General features: G+C 40.9%; 1 protein-coding gene across 1 annotated transcript in view; it reads right to left on the reverse strand.

Annotated features, from left to right (window-relative positions):
- MYBPC1 (myosin binding protein C, slow type) overlaps positions 1–17949 on the reverse strand; it is an 81886-nt gene that overhangs the window by 38669 nt on the left and 25268 nt on the right. Inside the window, exons 4-10 of the mRNA XM_023749869.1 lie at positions 11384–11422; positions 10443–10478; positions 8742–8852; positions 4348–4496; positions 3901–4018; positions 2407–2458; positions 488–544 (exon numbers count right to left, since the gene is read on the reverse strand). Coding sequence (XP_023605637.1) covers positions 488–544; positions 2407–2458; positions 3901–4018; positions 4348–4496; positions 8742–8852; positions 10443–10478; positions 11384–11422 — 562 coding nt within the window. The remainder of the gene's footprint in view (positions 1–487; positions 545–2406; positions 2459–3900; positions 4019–4347; positions 4497–8741; positions 8853–10442; positions 10479–11383; positions 11423–17949) is intronic.

Raw genomic sequence — 17949 nt, forward strand, 5'->3', positions numbered from 1 at the left:
TAATATGTGATATATATATATATATATGTATATATGTATATATATATACATATTTCTACCAAAATTGTGAAACTAATTTTTAGTCAAATATCAAAGGCAGGAGAATGGAAGCTTTATTCCGGCGTCACAGGGAATCATGGTTGAAATGAGAGAAATTAGAGGTTTTTAGGTATTTAAGTCTTCTGTCTCAGTTTTCAATCTCTTCATCCCCGACTAAGAAAATATGCAAAGACTCATAAAACATATAAGAAGAAAATATAACAGCACCAGCTAAAACAAACAGATTAGTATGCTAAAACCTTGAACAGATTAGTATGCAGTTGTTTCTCTGTCTCTTTCTTAGTTGACTCTGTTATGTTCTATAAGCAAAACACATTTTAAGAAATAAGAAATTCTTTGAAACACATCTACTTTAAACTTGACTTCTCTGAGTGGGTATCTAAAAATTTCCAGGCCACAGCTCCTCACTCCATCACTTGGTTCTCACCTACGTTTCAGGAGACCACTAAAGTCAAGTTCCCCTGCATCCTCTTGACCTTCTCCACTGTCATTAACGAAAGAAAAGCAAATCTGGGTTTAGTGCTGAGACACATACACAACAGTTTCCCCCAAACACTCTACGTATAATGTATATGCAATTTTGTACCAGCACACAAGTCCTGGGACTAAATCAACACAAACTATTCCTTTTCACACAAGTGACATTGAAAACTTTTTGGAGTATGTAACTTGTGGAAAAGTAAACATGAAGAGACACAGTTTTGTAGATTGCATATATAAAACGGCTTAGATTTGTGTTAAAATGGAGTAACACAAATGCAATGAAGCCACACAACACAAAGTACTTTGTTTTTGCAAGTTGGAAGGGTCTGGAAACATACCCATGTGAAAAGCAAAGGACTTTTGCTGATCTCTGTCACTCGTGTCAAACAGAGATTGGCTTGGAGGACGAAGTGTACCAATGTCACATATATAAGTGCAAAGCTTATATTCAAAGGTAACCTCTTTGTGTCCACCAATAGATGAATCAGATAATGTGATACCGACATAACATAAGAATGGAGCTAGTGCAAAGCTTTTTAAAAGATACATTCCTGCCCTAGCCAGTTTGGCTCAATGCATAGAGCATCAGCCTGAGGACCAAAGGGTCTCAGGTTCCATTCTGTACCTTGGTTGCAGGCTCCTACCCGGCCCGGGCCCTGGTCCGGGTGTGTGCAGGAGGCAACCAATGTTTCTCTCACATCAATGTTTCACTCTCTCTTTCCCTCTCTCTTCCACTTTCTCTAAGAATCAATGGAAAAATATCCTTGGGTGAGGATTAAAAAAATGAAAAATAAATAAATAAAAGTTGCATTTCTTTCTGTTTTAAAGGGAAATACGTATAAGCTTTTCATTTTCTTTTAAAATGAATTTTTCAAAAATTTGCCTTTGAAATGTTGATGAGCCTTCTACAGGATTTTTTTAAAGTGCTTTTCTATAGAGAAATGCATCTTAAAGTAGACATGCAACCATCTTTGATTTCTTATAAACTCTAAATAGAAGCTATGGAGCTTACACTTAAATGGCACTATATACTCACTTGCATGTTTAATTTTTTAATAAAGATTTTGTTTCCTGCTCTTTACAAATGTTAGCTATGGTTCCTAAGGGGAGTCTGCGGATTTAAAAACTGTGTATAACATATAAGTCATACGAATTGAAGTCCAAAAATGTGTTTTCGAAAGTTCTTTAATAGCTCTGTAAGTGATTTCTAGATGAAAAGCGATGTAAGTTTTCTGACATTACTTAACTGGTTCTACATAAGATGTGTATCTTTATAAATTTATCTTTTTTGGCCACTTGGTGGGAAATAATGCAATGAAGGAAGAAGGCACATATGAATAGATTGAAAGTGTGTTTTTATAAGGCAACTGTGAAACCTGCCAAAATGGGAGCTTCACTATTAACAAGAATATTCTTAAGAATGACCCATAAGCCCTGGCCTGTGAGGCTCAGTTGGTTGGAGTGTTAACCCCGTACACTGAAGGGTCATGGGCTGGATTCCCAGTCTTGGCACATTACCTAGGTTGCGGGTTCAGTCCCTGGATAGGATGCATTTGAGAGGCAACCAATCGATGTTTCTCTCTCACATCAATGTTTCTCTCTTTGTACGTCTCTCTAAAATCGATAAATGTTTCCTTGGGTGAGGATTTTTTTTTTAAAAAAGCATGATCAATATATACTTGATTTGGCCTTAAGCCCATGGCTTTTCTAGAACACTAACTTTTGAATATATGGTATGTTTAACTATAGTGAAAAAAATTCTCATTTGAAATGATAGAGGGTGGAGGAAGAGAAAGTGTTTTTTTAAAAATCCTCCACTTTCATGTTGTACAAAAGCTACGCTGAGTCCCCTTTTGAAGTTACCTTCTCTTGAAAGCAGATCTGATGTCAATGTTTGGAGTACTCCCGGTAGATTCTTTGAAAGGAAAGAAAAACAATAAAATAAACACCATTAGGAAGGCAGTTTTGTGTTCAGTTCCTTTCCAGACTGGGGATTCTTCAGAAGGAAGGAAGGCCAGGTGAAGGGGCATGGCTCCTCCTGGAATGCTACCAAGATAGCATAAGTTATCCTCCCTCACACAGAATCAATGTTCCCGCAGCCCATTGTCATTCCACCTGCCTGCCTATTAGAATCTCCTGAAGAGCTTCAAAAAGTGCCAGCTTCTTGATCTCCCTGCGGGAGATTTTGATTCACCTGATCAGAGATAGGTACCCAGATATCAAAATTCTTAAGAAGCCCTTCAGGTGATTTTCAGAGATGCCTGGCAAGATTCTATAATCCCAATGGGGTTGGATCAGAACCAGATTTCCACTTAATACACAAATCTTGACAACACCTCCACCCCAGATCACGCAGCCTCTGCTTGACATCTCTTGGAATGAGCTTCTCACAACCTGCTGTTGTGTCTACAAAGCTTTATCGAAAGAGCTCACTCTAATGTTAAGACAAAATTCACCGTCTCCTAATTTCTACCTTTTGATTCTAATCTGCCTAAACACTTCTCGAGTACATGGAAAATGGCCCTGTCCTTCTGTGTGATGGCCCTTCCTCTATTTACAATGAATCGTATACGCAGGACCTCCTTCATCCACACTGAATCGAGCACGATTTCTGGATTCTCCATCCCCCTGGCTACCCTCCTCCAGAAGGGATCCTGGTGGAGTATAGCGCCCAGGGCTCAAGACATTACTCCAGATGCGGATCAGCTAGCATTCTGCAGGGCGGGGTATCATTTTCTAAACCTAGATTCTATGCCGTGTCTAATGGCCTAGTTTTAAATTATGCCAGCTTTGTCTTTGGTAGCGACATCACACTTTGGAGTCATCTTAAGTTTATGACCTTTACTGCCAAGTCAACTTTCCCTTTGTGTACTCAGAGAAGTGGTTCCCACCCCCAAACTACCTGTACACCTTTACATTTATCCCTATTAAATCCAAACATATAAATGAAGAACTTCCATATCTCATCTCTGTCCTTATAAGAGAAACCCTCCCTTCCACCTGGGTATCCTAACATCCATGTGCCATATTAACTTACCCCCAAACCTGAGTGGGAATAAGTGGACCCAATGAAGCATGTACATTCAATACAGCATCAGCCCTTATTTGGGAGATTGGAGGGATATAGATAGCATGAACAAGATATGCTCAGCAATAATATCCTCAATTTCCCCTTGTAAATTACCTCATAACTATTTAATTCAGCAAGCTTGCTGGGACCATCACAACCAGAAACACACAGTTTTAAAGGAAACTTTATTTTCAAAATATCATAGTATTAAATGGCCTTCACCTCCATCCCCTCATGCCCCATCAAAAAAAAAAATCACATTGATCCAGACAAGAAGGCTCTCTTACCGCGCACTTCAAGATCGAAGGAACAGCTGTCAAACTTATCCTTATAGCTGACTTCACATCTGTAGTTTCCTGCGTAGTTCTCTTTGGCCTTGATGATCTGCATCTCGAATGTGTATATCTGCAATGAAATGCATCCGACACATGTCAGTCCTACCTGGCAGAAAGATGCCATCACATTTCAGTTTTTTCCCCTACCCTGCAGCACTGTCTTAAAGACGCGTCTGTATCTGTGGATTCTATGACGATGCCCTCAATAGGGGAGGGGTCCTGTGCTCCACAGCCTCTGGGCACAGCAGGGCAAGCGTGCTAAGGGTAGACGCTAGGAACACTAACTCCAGAGAATTTTATGGGACTGAAATCTCTCAAAGCTGAACATAAAAATGACCTTTTATCCACCCTGAAGGGATGAGCTAGCCAGGCCCCTGTGCCCGGAGTTCAGGGCCATACCCGAGTGTGCCTTTCGAAGGTTTCCTTCAGCTGGAGGTGCTTCCCAGCTTTGCTGGCCAGGTCCATCCATTTCCCTTTAAACCATTTGACAGTGGGTTTTCTAAGGAGATCTTCAGCCTTGACCTTGGCTATAAAGGTGATATTTTCACCTAGAAAAAGCACAAGTGATTCAGACTGGTTTAGAAATTGTCATTTGGCCCAGCCAGTGCGGCTCTCAGTTGATTAAACATCGTCCTGTGCACCAGGAGGTCACCAGTTTCATTCCCCATCAGGACACATGCCTGAGTTTGGAGCTCGATCCTCAGTGGGGATCATGCAGAAGGCAGCCAATTGATGTTTCCCTCTCTCTGAAATCAATAAAAACTATCATTTTTAAATGACATTTTAAAAAACTGTCATTTGTTTTGCTCTCAACTGGAAGGAGTTATATGGGACTGCATTGCATACACTATGATGAGACTGGTGCCCCTAGAATTGTGCAATGAAATGGCCCTGATTATTTTACAAGCACCTTATAAGGTCTTTAGATTCTCCAACTTACCCTGTGTTTGAGGTTTATGGAACAAAAAAGGAGCAATGGATTAATTAGTAGAAATAATTGGGGGGGGGGCGGGTTGATATTCTATATACGAAATAAAAATGGTGAAAAATTCACAAATGTATGTATACAGATCTATATATACTAGAGACCCGATGCACAAAATTCATGCACGGAGGGTTGGGGGGTATCCCTCAGTCCAGCCTGCACCCTCTTGCAATCCTGGATCTCTTGGGATGTCTGGCAGTTGGACATCCCTCTTGCAATCTGGGACTGCTGGCTCCTAACCGCTCGCCTGCCTGCCTGCCTGATTGCCCCTAACCACTCTGCCTGCCTGCCTCATTGCCCCTAACTGCTCACTTGCCTGACTGATTGCCCCTAACCACTCTGCCTGCCTGCCTCATCACCCCTAAACACTTGCCTGCCTGATTGCCCCTAACGCTCACCTGCCTGCCTGATCACCCCTAACCGCCTCTGCCTCGGCCGCTGCCACTGCGGCTTCGTTTGGAATGTCATCCGGAAGGTCGTTTGGCTGTCAGGTCTAATTAGCATATTATGTTTTTATTATTATAGTGTATAAATTTTTTCAAATCTTTTTTATTAAGCAAGTAATGGGAAGTCTGAAATTATGGGAATATGATTATATGAAGCTGCTCTTTTTGAAATAAACTTTCCTATCTGTTTGAATTGACAGATTACTGATAAGACCCTAAGTACATGAAAACTCTAGCTCCAGGGCCAGCCCAGCATTTTGGTGTCTTCTGGAAACATGAGGGGAGCTGACATTTCCATTTACATGCAGTGTGCTTCTATATTCCTGACCTGAAAGAATATAGGCAACCATAGGCTCATATGCATACTATTTGGTAAGTGTCAAAGACTAGTTCTGATCCCAGTATCTACACTAATAAAAGACAAACATGCAAATTGACCGTACCTTCGCTATGCCTTAAGCCATGCCCACCAGCCAATCAGTGCAACTATATGCAAATTAACCCAACCAAGATGGCGGCTGGCAGCCACGGAGCTGGAGCAAGCAGGAGGCTTGGTTGCCCCTGGCGATAGAGGAAGCCAAGCTTCCCTCCCGCCTGCCCTGGCTGGCTCTGAGCTCCTCTCAAGGCTACAAAGTTTCAATTATAGAAGGTAAATAAATCCCAGAATAAAAAAAAAAGAAAAGAAAAGAAAAAGAGAGGCTGGGAGCTTCTGTTGCCAGGGCAGGGGGAAGGGGGGGCCTTGGCCAGCCTGAAAACGGCCCTCAGCCCCTCACCCAGACTGGCCAGGCACCCCAGTGGGGACCCCCCTCCCCCAAAGGGGGTGTGGCCAGCCTGAAAACAGCCCTCACCCAAGCTGGCCAAACTTCCATGGGGTGAGGGTCCTCCCTGGGGGGGGGGGGTCTTGACCAGCCTGCAAACAGCCATCAGCCCCTCACCCAGGCTGGCCAGGCACCCCAGTGGGGACCCCCACCCTGAAAGGGGTGTGACCAGCTGCAAACAGCCATCAGCCCCTCACCCAGGGTGGCCAGGCAAACCAGCATGACCCCCACCCTGATGCGGGACACCCTTCAGGGCAAACCAGCCAGCCCCCACCCATGCACCAGGGCTCTATCCTATATAATAAAAGGGTAACATGCAAACTGTCCCTAACAGTAGAACGACTGGGAATGACTGGTCACTATGACACACACTGACCACCAGGGGGCAGACGCTCAATGCAGAAGCTGCCCACTATGACACACACTGACCACCAGGGGGCAGACACTCAATGCAGGAGCTGCCCCCTGGTGGTCAGTGTGCTCCCAGAGGGGGAGCTCTGCTCAGCCACAAGCCAGGCTGATGGCTGCCAGTACAGCGGTGGTGGTGGGAGCCTCTCCTGCCTCCTCAGCAGTGCTAAGGATGTCCAACTGCAGCTTAGGCTTGCTCCCCCCTGGCAAGTGGACATCCCTCGAGGGCTCCCGGGCTGCCAGAGGTATGTCTGATTGCCAGCAGGTGGTCATCCTCCGAGGGGTCCCAGACTGCGAGAGGGCACAGTCCGGGCTGAGGGGACCCCCCCCGCCCCAGTGCACAAATTTTTGTGCACCGGGCCTCTAGTATTTCTTATAAAAATGTATTTAGTTAAAAATTCCTGGACCCCAAGTTATTAACTCACCACCCTGCTTATTTCCTTCATGGTACTTGGTTTTTGTGATTATCTGTTTGTTTAACTTGTTGTTTTCTGCTCATCCTGCTAAAACTGCAAGTTCTGAGTGCTCACATGTTATAGTGTTCAGAATAGTGTTTTAACAGGTGTGCAATCAGTATTTTTTAATGAGTATCTCCAAAGTTGAATCATCTGTTTGACTAGCTTCCTCTGAGATATTATACATCCTGATAGTGTAATCATTTTACAGAATGAGGCATGTTGTAATGACAGCAAACACTGGCTCAGAGATATAAGATATGCCAGGCATTATTCAAAGTACTTCACAGGCAGTATCATCCCCACTTGACAAATGAAGAAACCTATTTGTATCCCACCTGGCTCCAGGCTCCAGGCTCCAGGCACTCAACTCCTACATACTAAAGTGTACTGAAATGATAACTCACCTTTTCAAGGATTTAATATAGAAATACAATGGGATACTATCCTATATAATAAAGAGCTAATATGCAAATGGTCACCACACCCTCATGCCATCATGCCTTAATGGCTCAGACACTCGACACTGAGGAGAGAATAGGGACCAGCCAGGCACAAATGAGCTTGCAAGAGAGGAATGGGGACCAGTCAGGCTGCGACCCAGGCAAGGGACAAGCTGCCTGCCCTACGGTCCTGGGTGCCAGTGGCTGGGGCTGCAGCCCAGGAGAGGAACAAGCCGCCCGCCCCGCGGTCCTGGGCACCAGCGACTGTGCTTGTCCCTGTAGCCTGGGAGAGGGACAAGCCGCCCGCCCCGCGGTCCTGGGCACCAGCGGCTGTGCTTGTCCCTGTAGCCTGGGAGAGGGACAAGCTGCCCGCCCCGCAGTCCTGGGCACCAGCGGCTGTGCTTGCACCTGCAGCCTGGGAGAGGGACAAGCCACCCGCCCCGCAGTCCCAGGTGCCTGTGGCTGTGGCTGGCCTGGGTGAAGCTGGCCTGGGTCCTGGGTGCCTGCGGCCGGCCAGAGGGAGGGAAGCTCGGGTCCTGGGTGCCTGTGACCAGCCAGAGGAGGGAATCCTGGGTCATGGGTGCAGGGCAAGGCAGAGGCAGTTAGGGGTGATCAGACCAGCAGGGGAGCAGTTAGGGGTGATTAGGTCAGTAGGGGAGGAGTTAGGGGTGATCAGGCAGTCAGTCAGAGGGGTTGGGGGTGATCAGGCAGGTAGGCAGGTGAGTGGTTAGGAACCAGTGGTCCTGGATTTCGAGAGGGATATCCGACTGCCAGACATCCCCCAAGGGGTCCAGGATTGCAAGAGGGTGCAGGCTGGGCTGAGGGACACCCCTCCCCCTGCCCCTGTCCATGCACGAATTTCATGCACTAGGCCTCTAGTTCAGCCATAAAAAGGAAAGGAAGTACTGATTTATGCTACGGCATGGATAGACCCAGACACTAAAGGTCACATATTGTGTGATTCCATTTATATGAAATACCCAGAATAGGAAAATTTACAGAGACAAAGGAGATTAGTGATTGTCAGAGGCTGAGGGGAGGGAGAATGGGGAGTAACTGCTTAACGGGGGTACAAGGTTTTTGTTTGGAATGACGAAAAGTTTGGAACTAGATAGAGGTAGTGGCCGTACATTGAGTGTACTAACAGCCATTGGTTGTTCACTTTACAATGGTTGATTTTTTGTTATGTGAATTTCACCTGCATTTTTTTTAAAGCAGGATTTATGCTTGGCACTCACCAACTTTCACTGTTCCTGTTTGAGGCTTTTCCACGAACAGGATGGACAGCTGAGAATTGGCATCCTGCTTGTCATGATCCTCTGTGGCAGGTGATTCTCCAAGAGACCATTCTAATGAGCAGAAAGGAGGGAAAGGATCATTTCAGGGCCAGGTTCTTCAGAGGTAGACTTACCTGGGTTTGTTGTTCTCATCATCGCGGAAGCTTGACTTTGTCTAGTCAACCTGGATAAATGTAACACCACTCTTTCCATCCATCACCCTGCAGTCATCAGTAGAGAGTGACAGGTTCCCATTCTTACATGGATGTTTCTTCCATGATGGGATAAAGGAACATTTTCTAATTCCTAGAAACTAACACTTTTCAGGTAGGGTGTTATTCTGTCTTTCTTGGAAGCCATGGTTCCTTTCTTTTCCCACCCTGCCTGACCCCTAACAAATAAATAATGGTGAGAAGTATATTAAAGCAGTACTCTCAGTATTTTTGCAGGTAACTGACTATGAGGCTATACACATATAACAAAAGAGTTTGATGGGTCAGTTTGCAGGTCAATTGGGAAGGGTGAGACAACCAAGTCTGGCCTGGTATTTCTAAATGTCTTGCTATTGTATAATTAGACAATTTTATAAGGATCATACAGATGTGGCCATAGTTGGACAATTAAGTAACAGATCGTGACCTGCAGGTATAAGTTTCAAGGATATTAGGAGCATCCTGAGTGGGGGGTGGGGGGAGCTCAGAAAAACAGAAAGAAAAAACTCTTTGAGGCTTTCCCATGAAGAGAGAGAACCTGGAAATGAAGTTTATTTTGCATTTTCTAGTTGCACTCCAGGTTCTTAGCTTGGATTAATCATCAGTCAACTCCAATGAGGGGGGTAGGAGAGAGAATATAGATATTCCCTCTATCTCTGAGAGCTGAATTCAGAGAAGTTCAGTTTCAGCTGCTTAAATAGCTGGAAAAAAAGCTTGGGTTACCAACTTTACCTGTTAATGCTTCTTGAAAAGAAGGGGATGTAGATTTTAGTTATTTTAGTTTTCATGTGTCAATCATGCTCAGTATTTCTATCCACAGAGACCATCATTTTCACAATGAAGTTATGCAATGAGTCACATGATTACATGATTTTTAATAACAAAGTTGTTGTTAAAAATTTATGTTGTGTGTCTGTGATATTAATAATAGTAGTGAATAGTGATCATTCACATTTAGAACACGAGGCAGAAATTTTACTATTTTTTTTTTCATTTCTATACCTACAAATGCTTGGCCCTTAAGAAGCCCATAGTGGGATCATAGTAGGCACTCAACACAAATTTATAGAATGAATGAATTGTAGCACAGCTGGCAGGATGCATCTGTAGGTGTTTTATCAACTATATGTAAAGTTCTATAAAAATGTGAATTATTATCTAACTTCATCACTCTCCAAGTGGAGATTTTAAAAGTTTCTTAATCTCTCTGTATTTGTTAAATGATAGTTATAATAAAACAAACCAACCTGTGGTGTATGTAGGTAGATTCCTGAATTTGTGTATATGTATCATGCAAAATTAATTGTTTCTCAATACATTAGTTTTCTTGTAAGAAATGTAATGTAATGAAAGATGGCTATCAGAGCTACAAACTGGATAAAACAAAGATTAGAATCAATGCAGCTTCAAGAAATGAGGTCATTAGTGATTGTTCCAGGCATCTGCTCACCTGAATCTTTTCTCTCCAGGGCCCGACTACCCAAACCTGAAAGGAAAGCGTGATCTGGATGATGCAAGAGGAAAGAGGTGCCAATGAAGTGCTGACTGCAACCTCCTTGGATCCCCCAAACCCTCTTCTGATAACAAGGAGAAAAAAACTAGAAGTTGGCTTGGATGGAATATCAGTAGAGCTTCAACTGTGAAAGCATCTCTAAAAAGATGTCTTATTTAAAAAACAATGAGTCCTAGCTGGTTTGGCTCAGTGGATAGAGCATTGGCTTGTGGACTGAAGTTCGATTCCAGTCAAGGGCACATGCCCTGGTTGCGGGCTCGATACCCAGCAGGGGGCATGCAGGAGGTAGCCAATCAATGATTCTATCTCATCATTGATGTTTCAGTCTCTCTTTTCCTCTCCCTCTCTTTTTCTCTCTGAAATCAATAAAAAATTTAACAAAAATAAAATAAAAAACAATAAGATTACCCAGCTGGCATGGTTCAGTGGTTGAGCCTCGACCTATGAAACAGGAGGTGACAGTTCAATTCCGGGTCAGGGCACATGTTGGGGTTGTGGGCTCGATCCTCAGTAGGGGGTGTGCATTGATTGGAGGCAGCCAATCAATGGTTCTCTCTCATCATTGATGTTTCTCTCTAAAACCATTAATAATATTTAAAAAAACAAAAACAAATGGAAGACAAATATTTTTGCCCCTAAAATTTGTATCCAAGATTTATGCATCTCATTTATTTCACAAAGAAAGACTCTTTTTAAAAATGTCCTCATGTTAAAAAAAATACAAAATTGCCATTAAAGCCATCGTTTTTCCTCTTAGCTCTGACACCTCCTGCTCTGTACCTTGCCTCATCAAGGTGTTCTGTCTTTTCTTTTCCTTTACTGCAAGTTAATAATAAATTACAAAGTGGGGGAAAGAGAGGGTTTGGGATCATCCTAACCTGGAGGCAGGACAAAAGACGGGGAGGCTTCCTCTTCATCTGAAACAAGAAATAGGCACACAAAGTCAAGGAGAAAAGGACATCATCCCAAGTATCCTGAGGAAAGAGAAATCTGAAAAAGAGGAGGAGAAACTACACAAAACACTTTCAACTGATGAGTAAGCCTTAGAAGACTTGGTACCTGAAAGATTAAATGTGAGTGTTTTGGGCAAAAGAGAAAAATAAATAAAAGGGTGAGAGAGTAAGATAATCCAAATGAAAGTGTAAATTAAAAATTGGAACTCTATGCAAGCGTTTTATGTGATTGTAGGTTAGGATGCTAACATTTTTAATCTTGATGAAATCCACAATGGAGGTGATTTTTGAGTTCTCATTTTGTAGCTAACATCAATGAGAGGCATAATTCATGAACCATGATCATTTGGACACAGACATCAAAGCATATGTGTATTGTTTAAAAACTTATTCCCCCCACCCCGAAAACCTCATGATTAATTTCCCTTCTATAGAAAACAAAAGTCAACATTAACTAATATAAATCAATTTGTCATATTTATTAACTTCACCAATAATTATTTTAGAAATTTTATAAGAACTTTCTCAAGATTATATTGGTGTTGGTCAATGCTGTATAATTTTAAAAATATTGCCTGGCTGACATGGTTCAGTGGTTGAGCATTGATCTATGAACCAGACGGCCATGGTTCAATTCCCAGTCAGGGCACATGCCCAGGTTATGGGCTAGATCCCCAGTGTGGGACTTGGAGGAGGCAGCTGATCAATGATTCTCTCTTCATCAATGTTTCTCTCCCTCTTCCTTCCTCTCTGAAATCAATAAAAATATAGTTAAACAAAATAATAAAATAAAATAGGATTCAGCAAATGCATGCACATGACTGTTAATTATAAAGTGCCTTAAAATATTCCTTGAGATAAAATAGCACATTTATGTATAATTTATTAGCATATTTACAGTAAGTAGTATTTATTAGCCTGAAATTTCTAAGACTGTCAACCAAAGATATATATTATTACTTTTTACAAAATAACTAGGATAATAATATTCAGGAACCTTAATGTTATATCTTCATAACGCACGAGTTGACTTGCTGGATACTGTGAGATTCAGGATCTTCAGAGGAAGCTTTCTGTGGTCAGAGAAGCTTGGAAGATGTTAGGTTAAATAAAGTTAAATGCTTGCATTCTATTGTACTGTGTGTGTGCTTGTATTACGGACATCTCAAAGCTGTCAGTGTGCTAATATGCTCCAGCAATTGGGGTGGAGACAAGAAATGATACAGCAGTTAATATTTCCCAAACTTAGTTCACGTTTGACTCCTTCTGGAATATCCATGAACATTCCACACAATGGTACATTTGGGGAAGTATAGGCATGTCTGAGCTATCAGTAGAATTCTACAGTTCAGAAGTCTTAGATAATTAAAATTTTACATAAAAATGAAATACCTGGTAATTTAAAAATATTTTCCATAAATTTAATTCAATATTAATATTTTATTCTTATAACTTATTTGAAGACTTTTATTTACTGAACTAGTTAAAGAATCTTGATTTAAAGTCCTGTAAAAATTATTGAAAAAATAAGTTTTAAAACTCAACCAAGTCCTAGAAAGGAACTTCCTTTATTATATAGAAATTAGAACCATTTTGAGTAGAATGAACACTTCATTTTAAATAGGTTTTGTGGGTATTTGTTTGCTTTGTGCACAGGGTATAATGAATCCTTGAGTTAATTCTTTGGAATGCTAAATGATTAAGAATATTCACATACTTTCATAAAATTAAAATGAAGAGATAAGCAAAATATTGATGAATGAATAGTTTTGATGTCAACTAAATATTAACACTATTTGGATGGACATGCACAATTAGTTTAGACTATTAAGACACCTCATATTAAATCAAAGCTTCAGAGTGTCATGAAATGATCTAGACCAGTGGTCGGCAAACTGCAGCTCGGCAAACCACGGCTCGCGAGCCACATGTGGCTCTTTGGCCCCTTGAGTGTGGCTCTTCCACAAAATACCGACTTCTGTGCATGGGCCATGAAGTTTCAATTGCACTGTACTTGTGCGCCCGCACGTGGTATTTTGTGGAAGAGCCACACTGAAGGGGCCAAAGAGCCGCATGTGGCTCGCGAACCGTGGTTTGCAGACCACAGAATTCTAGATGATCCAACATTACTTCCAAACAGCAATTCCTGCTCAATTGACAGTTTTTGATTTCTTATACATACATTTCCAAATTTACTAACGTGCTAGAAAATATAATGGACAAGTTGACTGTTTCCCTTCTTTGAAAAGTAGTTTTGATCCAGCCAGGGTGGCTCAGTGGTTGAGCATTGACTTATGAACCATGAGGTTACAGTTCAATTCCCGGCCAGGGTACATGCCTGGGTTGCAGCTTAATCCCCAGTAGGGGGGTGTGCAGGAGGCAGCAGATTGGTGATTCTCTCTCATCATTGATGCTTCTATCTCCCTCTCCCTCTCCTTTCCTCTCTGAAATCAATTTAAAAATAAAAAATAAATAAATAAATAAATAAATAAATAAAACTTTGGTCCTGACATTCCTTTAGATTAGGAAATGTAGTTAAGATTTAGGGATCCTGACCTAAAATTTTTAAAAAGTTGCCTGGTTAAATCTGGTTACCATGGAAAAACAGGTTCTACTGCTAGAAGGGAAATTGAATATCCAAATCTTTTGGGTTGTGCCTAATTCAACAACACACATGGGAAAGGTATGGCATCATACAAAGAACATTTTCAAATAAAACAAAGCAAAAAAATATACAATTTAAGTCACAGTTTCTCTCTTTTTTTTTTCTATTTAAAAAGTGACTACAATGATGATGAAAACATACACATCTGTTTTGGCTCTTTATGATACAGCAAACATGAAGACATGGACCTAGAGCAGCTGCGCTAGCTCCCCTAGCTACATAGAAGGGAAATTCACCAAAGCAGAATTTTATTTGCCTTTAAGTCATGGGAAAATAGCATTTGTAAAACCGTAAAAAAATGATTCTTTAAGCAACTGAAATTCCCAAAGAAGAATGTCTGGAAAGGAGAGAAAGAATTTAGTCTCATATTACATGAGATTTTTGGAGGATACACATGAAATTTGAAATTTGAGGGAGAGACTTCCACTGATAATAGGATATTTACATTCTTATAATTCTCCACACTCTCTTAAGCATAAAATAACTTCTACCTATGGTTGATTTAAATTGCCTTTCTACATTAATTTTTTATGTAAAACAAACTTGAGATTATTGTTGAGATTTTAGAATAAAGTCCAAAAAGCCTATAAAATTAAAATACATGTGAAATACATGTTTGGCTCAGTGGATAGAGCATCAGCCTACAGACTAAAGGGTCCTGAGTTCAATTCTGGTCAAGGGCATATACCTGAATTTCGAGCTTGATCCCCAGTGGGGGGCATGCAGGAGGCAGCTGATCAATGATTCTCTCTCATCATTGATGTTTCTATCTCTCCCTCTCCCTCCCTTTCTGAAATCAATAAAAATACTTAAAAAAAATCTAAAAAAATAAAATACATATGACTATAAACAAACCTCAGGTAAACACCTGATTTGATTTAGACAGATTTATGAATTCCTCAAGCAGGGTAATCAGTTTTAGTAATTATTAACATACCAAAAATAAAAATAGCACAACAACAACCACATATGGAAGACAATAACACCAACGGCTAACCCTAACTCATCATGTGTTAAGGCATTTGATTAAATTATTGTATTTTCTTAATGAGAAGATACATGCCTTCACATTTTGATGCTTCTGAAATCAAGACTCATCTTACAATAAACATATTTAGTAAGTTTTTTCTCCCCCCAATCTATTAAATTGATATTACATCTTATAATGGTTTTGTCTTAGAATCACAAAATATGGTGATATTGCCCAGCTGGTGTGGCTCAGCAGTTGAGCATCAACCCATGAATCAAGAGGTCACCAGTTCGATTCTCAGTCAGGGCATATGCCTGGGTTGCAGGCTCGATCCCCAGTAGGGGGCGTGCAGGAAGCAGCTGATCGATGTTTCTCTCTATCCTTCTCCTTCCTCTCTCTAAAATAAGAAAATATATATATTTTAAGAGAAAACCATGGTGATATTAATTTTTAACAAACTTCTTCACAAAGAAATATGTAGTTAGAAGACACATAAAGCACAGAGACATTTTAGTAGATGGTTGTCTGATACCTAAAGGTAAAATTATGCAAAAAATTTTAGCATGATAGTAAGAAGCATGAAGATCGTGTTATTGCAGATGTAAAGAGACCTAAATTAAGAAAAATATAATCATTTTTTAAATTAAAAGAATCATATTATTTAGGAGAAATTTTCTGGAACTTCTGTTGATTTACTTCCTCCTCTGCCAATCACGCTCATTCCCAAAGAAAGAGGCTTCAACTCAAGTTTTGTGAGCTCTTTACTATGCACAGGGTTCATTTACAATAGTTTATGTGGTAAAGTTGTTTTTAATGACTGGGAAAAGAAAGATTTTACTTTTCTTGCCATGATTATCAAAAGGTAGTAACTATCCCAATTGGGCTTACCAAAAAATATACAGACTATACATTAATAAGATGCAAAAACTAAAATTAAAAAATATATATATATATATATTCAGAACTTGGGCATTAAAATGAGTACTGATCGTCAAAGTAATCTCTGATTCTAATGCTGCTGGCACATTTGCAACCACCCACAGGGCCAACCAGTTTTGACACTTGCCACAGAACCCATTGTTGAGGCACAGAAGAGAGTCAGTCTCATTACTTTATGTTCATGGATTCAATGTTGGTTGACCATAAAAAAGTATAATCCCATTTAAACACCTACATTCTTCTTTACACATGGCCCTCCATGACAATTGTCTGCTTTCAAAGCTGAAATGCACTGAATTCTGTCTATGGTCATTCTCTCCTCTAAAGCTCCCAAGTCAGCTCCTGGAGGGCAGGACCCAGCACTAGACTCTGGCCTGGTACGCAGCTGCCTCTGAACACTTGCTGAATAAATGAACGTTAGACTAAAAGACAGTTCTCTGGCCCACTGACGGTATAAAAAGAGAATATGTACTTTACCTTTTTTTTTTTTTAATTTGCCACCTGTCATATTCTTTCAGAATACATGGAAGAATTCTAAGTCACGGTAGCTTTATTTTTATAAGGACAATGCCTCCCGGTGATTTAAAGGGATTTACACATGTAAATTCTGGTATTGCTGTTTAGTTAAACACATTTTTTTCAAATTGCCATCTCTACTGTTTCAATTCCAGGACAAGTGGGCAGTATTAAGGAACAGGATAGCTGGATGGAAAAGTCCAGAAGCAAACAAGCAAATCAACAACTAGTGAAACCCCGTTCTGGGAAATCAGCTGTTTCCCAAACAGAGACTCTTGGTAAACATGAAAAGTTGGCACATCTACCCACAAGCATTACTTGTAAGATTTATATCAGAACCAGTAAATATTCTGCAGCTACATAAAAAGGTTCAGAACATTTCCGGGTTGTTGCATAACAGTTCAGGCAATCTGGGATATTAAGGCTGCATTGGTATGAATGATGTTCTTAACAGTGGCAGTCTTGGAGCTATCAACTGGATATATGTCAACTACTTGGACAGGGGACCAATTAAGTGTGAAAATGTACTAATATCTAGGCATGACCATTTTCAATAGCTTTAAGTGAGTTGGTTGTACATCATCTATCTGTTCTGAGCACTCAATGCACAGCGTCATCATCTCATTCTGAACCTCATTGTTAAGAGTATGCATGGGGTGTTCATCATCCTGCCCAGCAAATAGAAATAAAAATCTATCTAGATTACCATTGTCTGTGGGATCAGCAGCTAGGCCAGCACAAAAATTCAAATGTTCATTCCTTTATTAGGAGCTTGCCTTGTGTGACTCTCTGGCAGAAACTAGTAAAAATGAGATGAGGGGCCCAAAGAGGTGGTAAGACATGGTGCCTGGCTGTCAAAAAGCTTACACCTGTGAGGGAAATAAATGAACCATTAATATGTGAGGAAGTGGAAAAAAGAGTGATTGAACAACAGAAGCAATAGGTCCAAGAGAAGTCAGAAGGAAGAAGGGAGATGGAAGTCAGGGGAAAGCTATATAAAGGAGTAAAACTGAGCTGAAGGGTTAAAAATCAATTAGATGGACTGAGGGTTGGGGAGGGTGAAGAGCAGGGAAGGACATTCTAGTCAATGCTGCAGAAAAGGTCTGTTGCACTTGTCAATCTTGCTTTGCTCATGCACATCTTCTTTCTCAACCACAGCCATACAGACAGCAATGTTTATTGTGTCTATTCTTTGCTTAAGTATTTTCTTTGAAATTTTCCTGTCCTTGATGAAAGTGGGTAATAGTTGAAAGGTTTGTATATTTAGAAACAACTTCTATTTACCTACCTTCTTTATTTAGGGATGTCACCTTCTATCCTAAATTGATTTTCTTCCTAGGCATGTAGAGAAAATAGATACATGGCGGTTTATGGATTTGGGCATGTGACTGTATGTGGCCA

The sequence above is a fragment of the Myotis lucifugus genome, unplaced genomic scaffold, assembly GCF_000147115.1.
Source record: "Myotis lucifugus unplaced genomic scaffold, Myoluc2.0 scaffold_10, whole genome shotgun sequence".
Lineage (NCBI taxonomy): Eukaryota > Metazoa > Chordata > Mammalia > Chiroptera > Vespertilionidae > Myotis > Myotis lucifugus.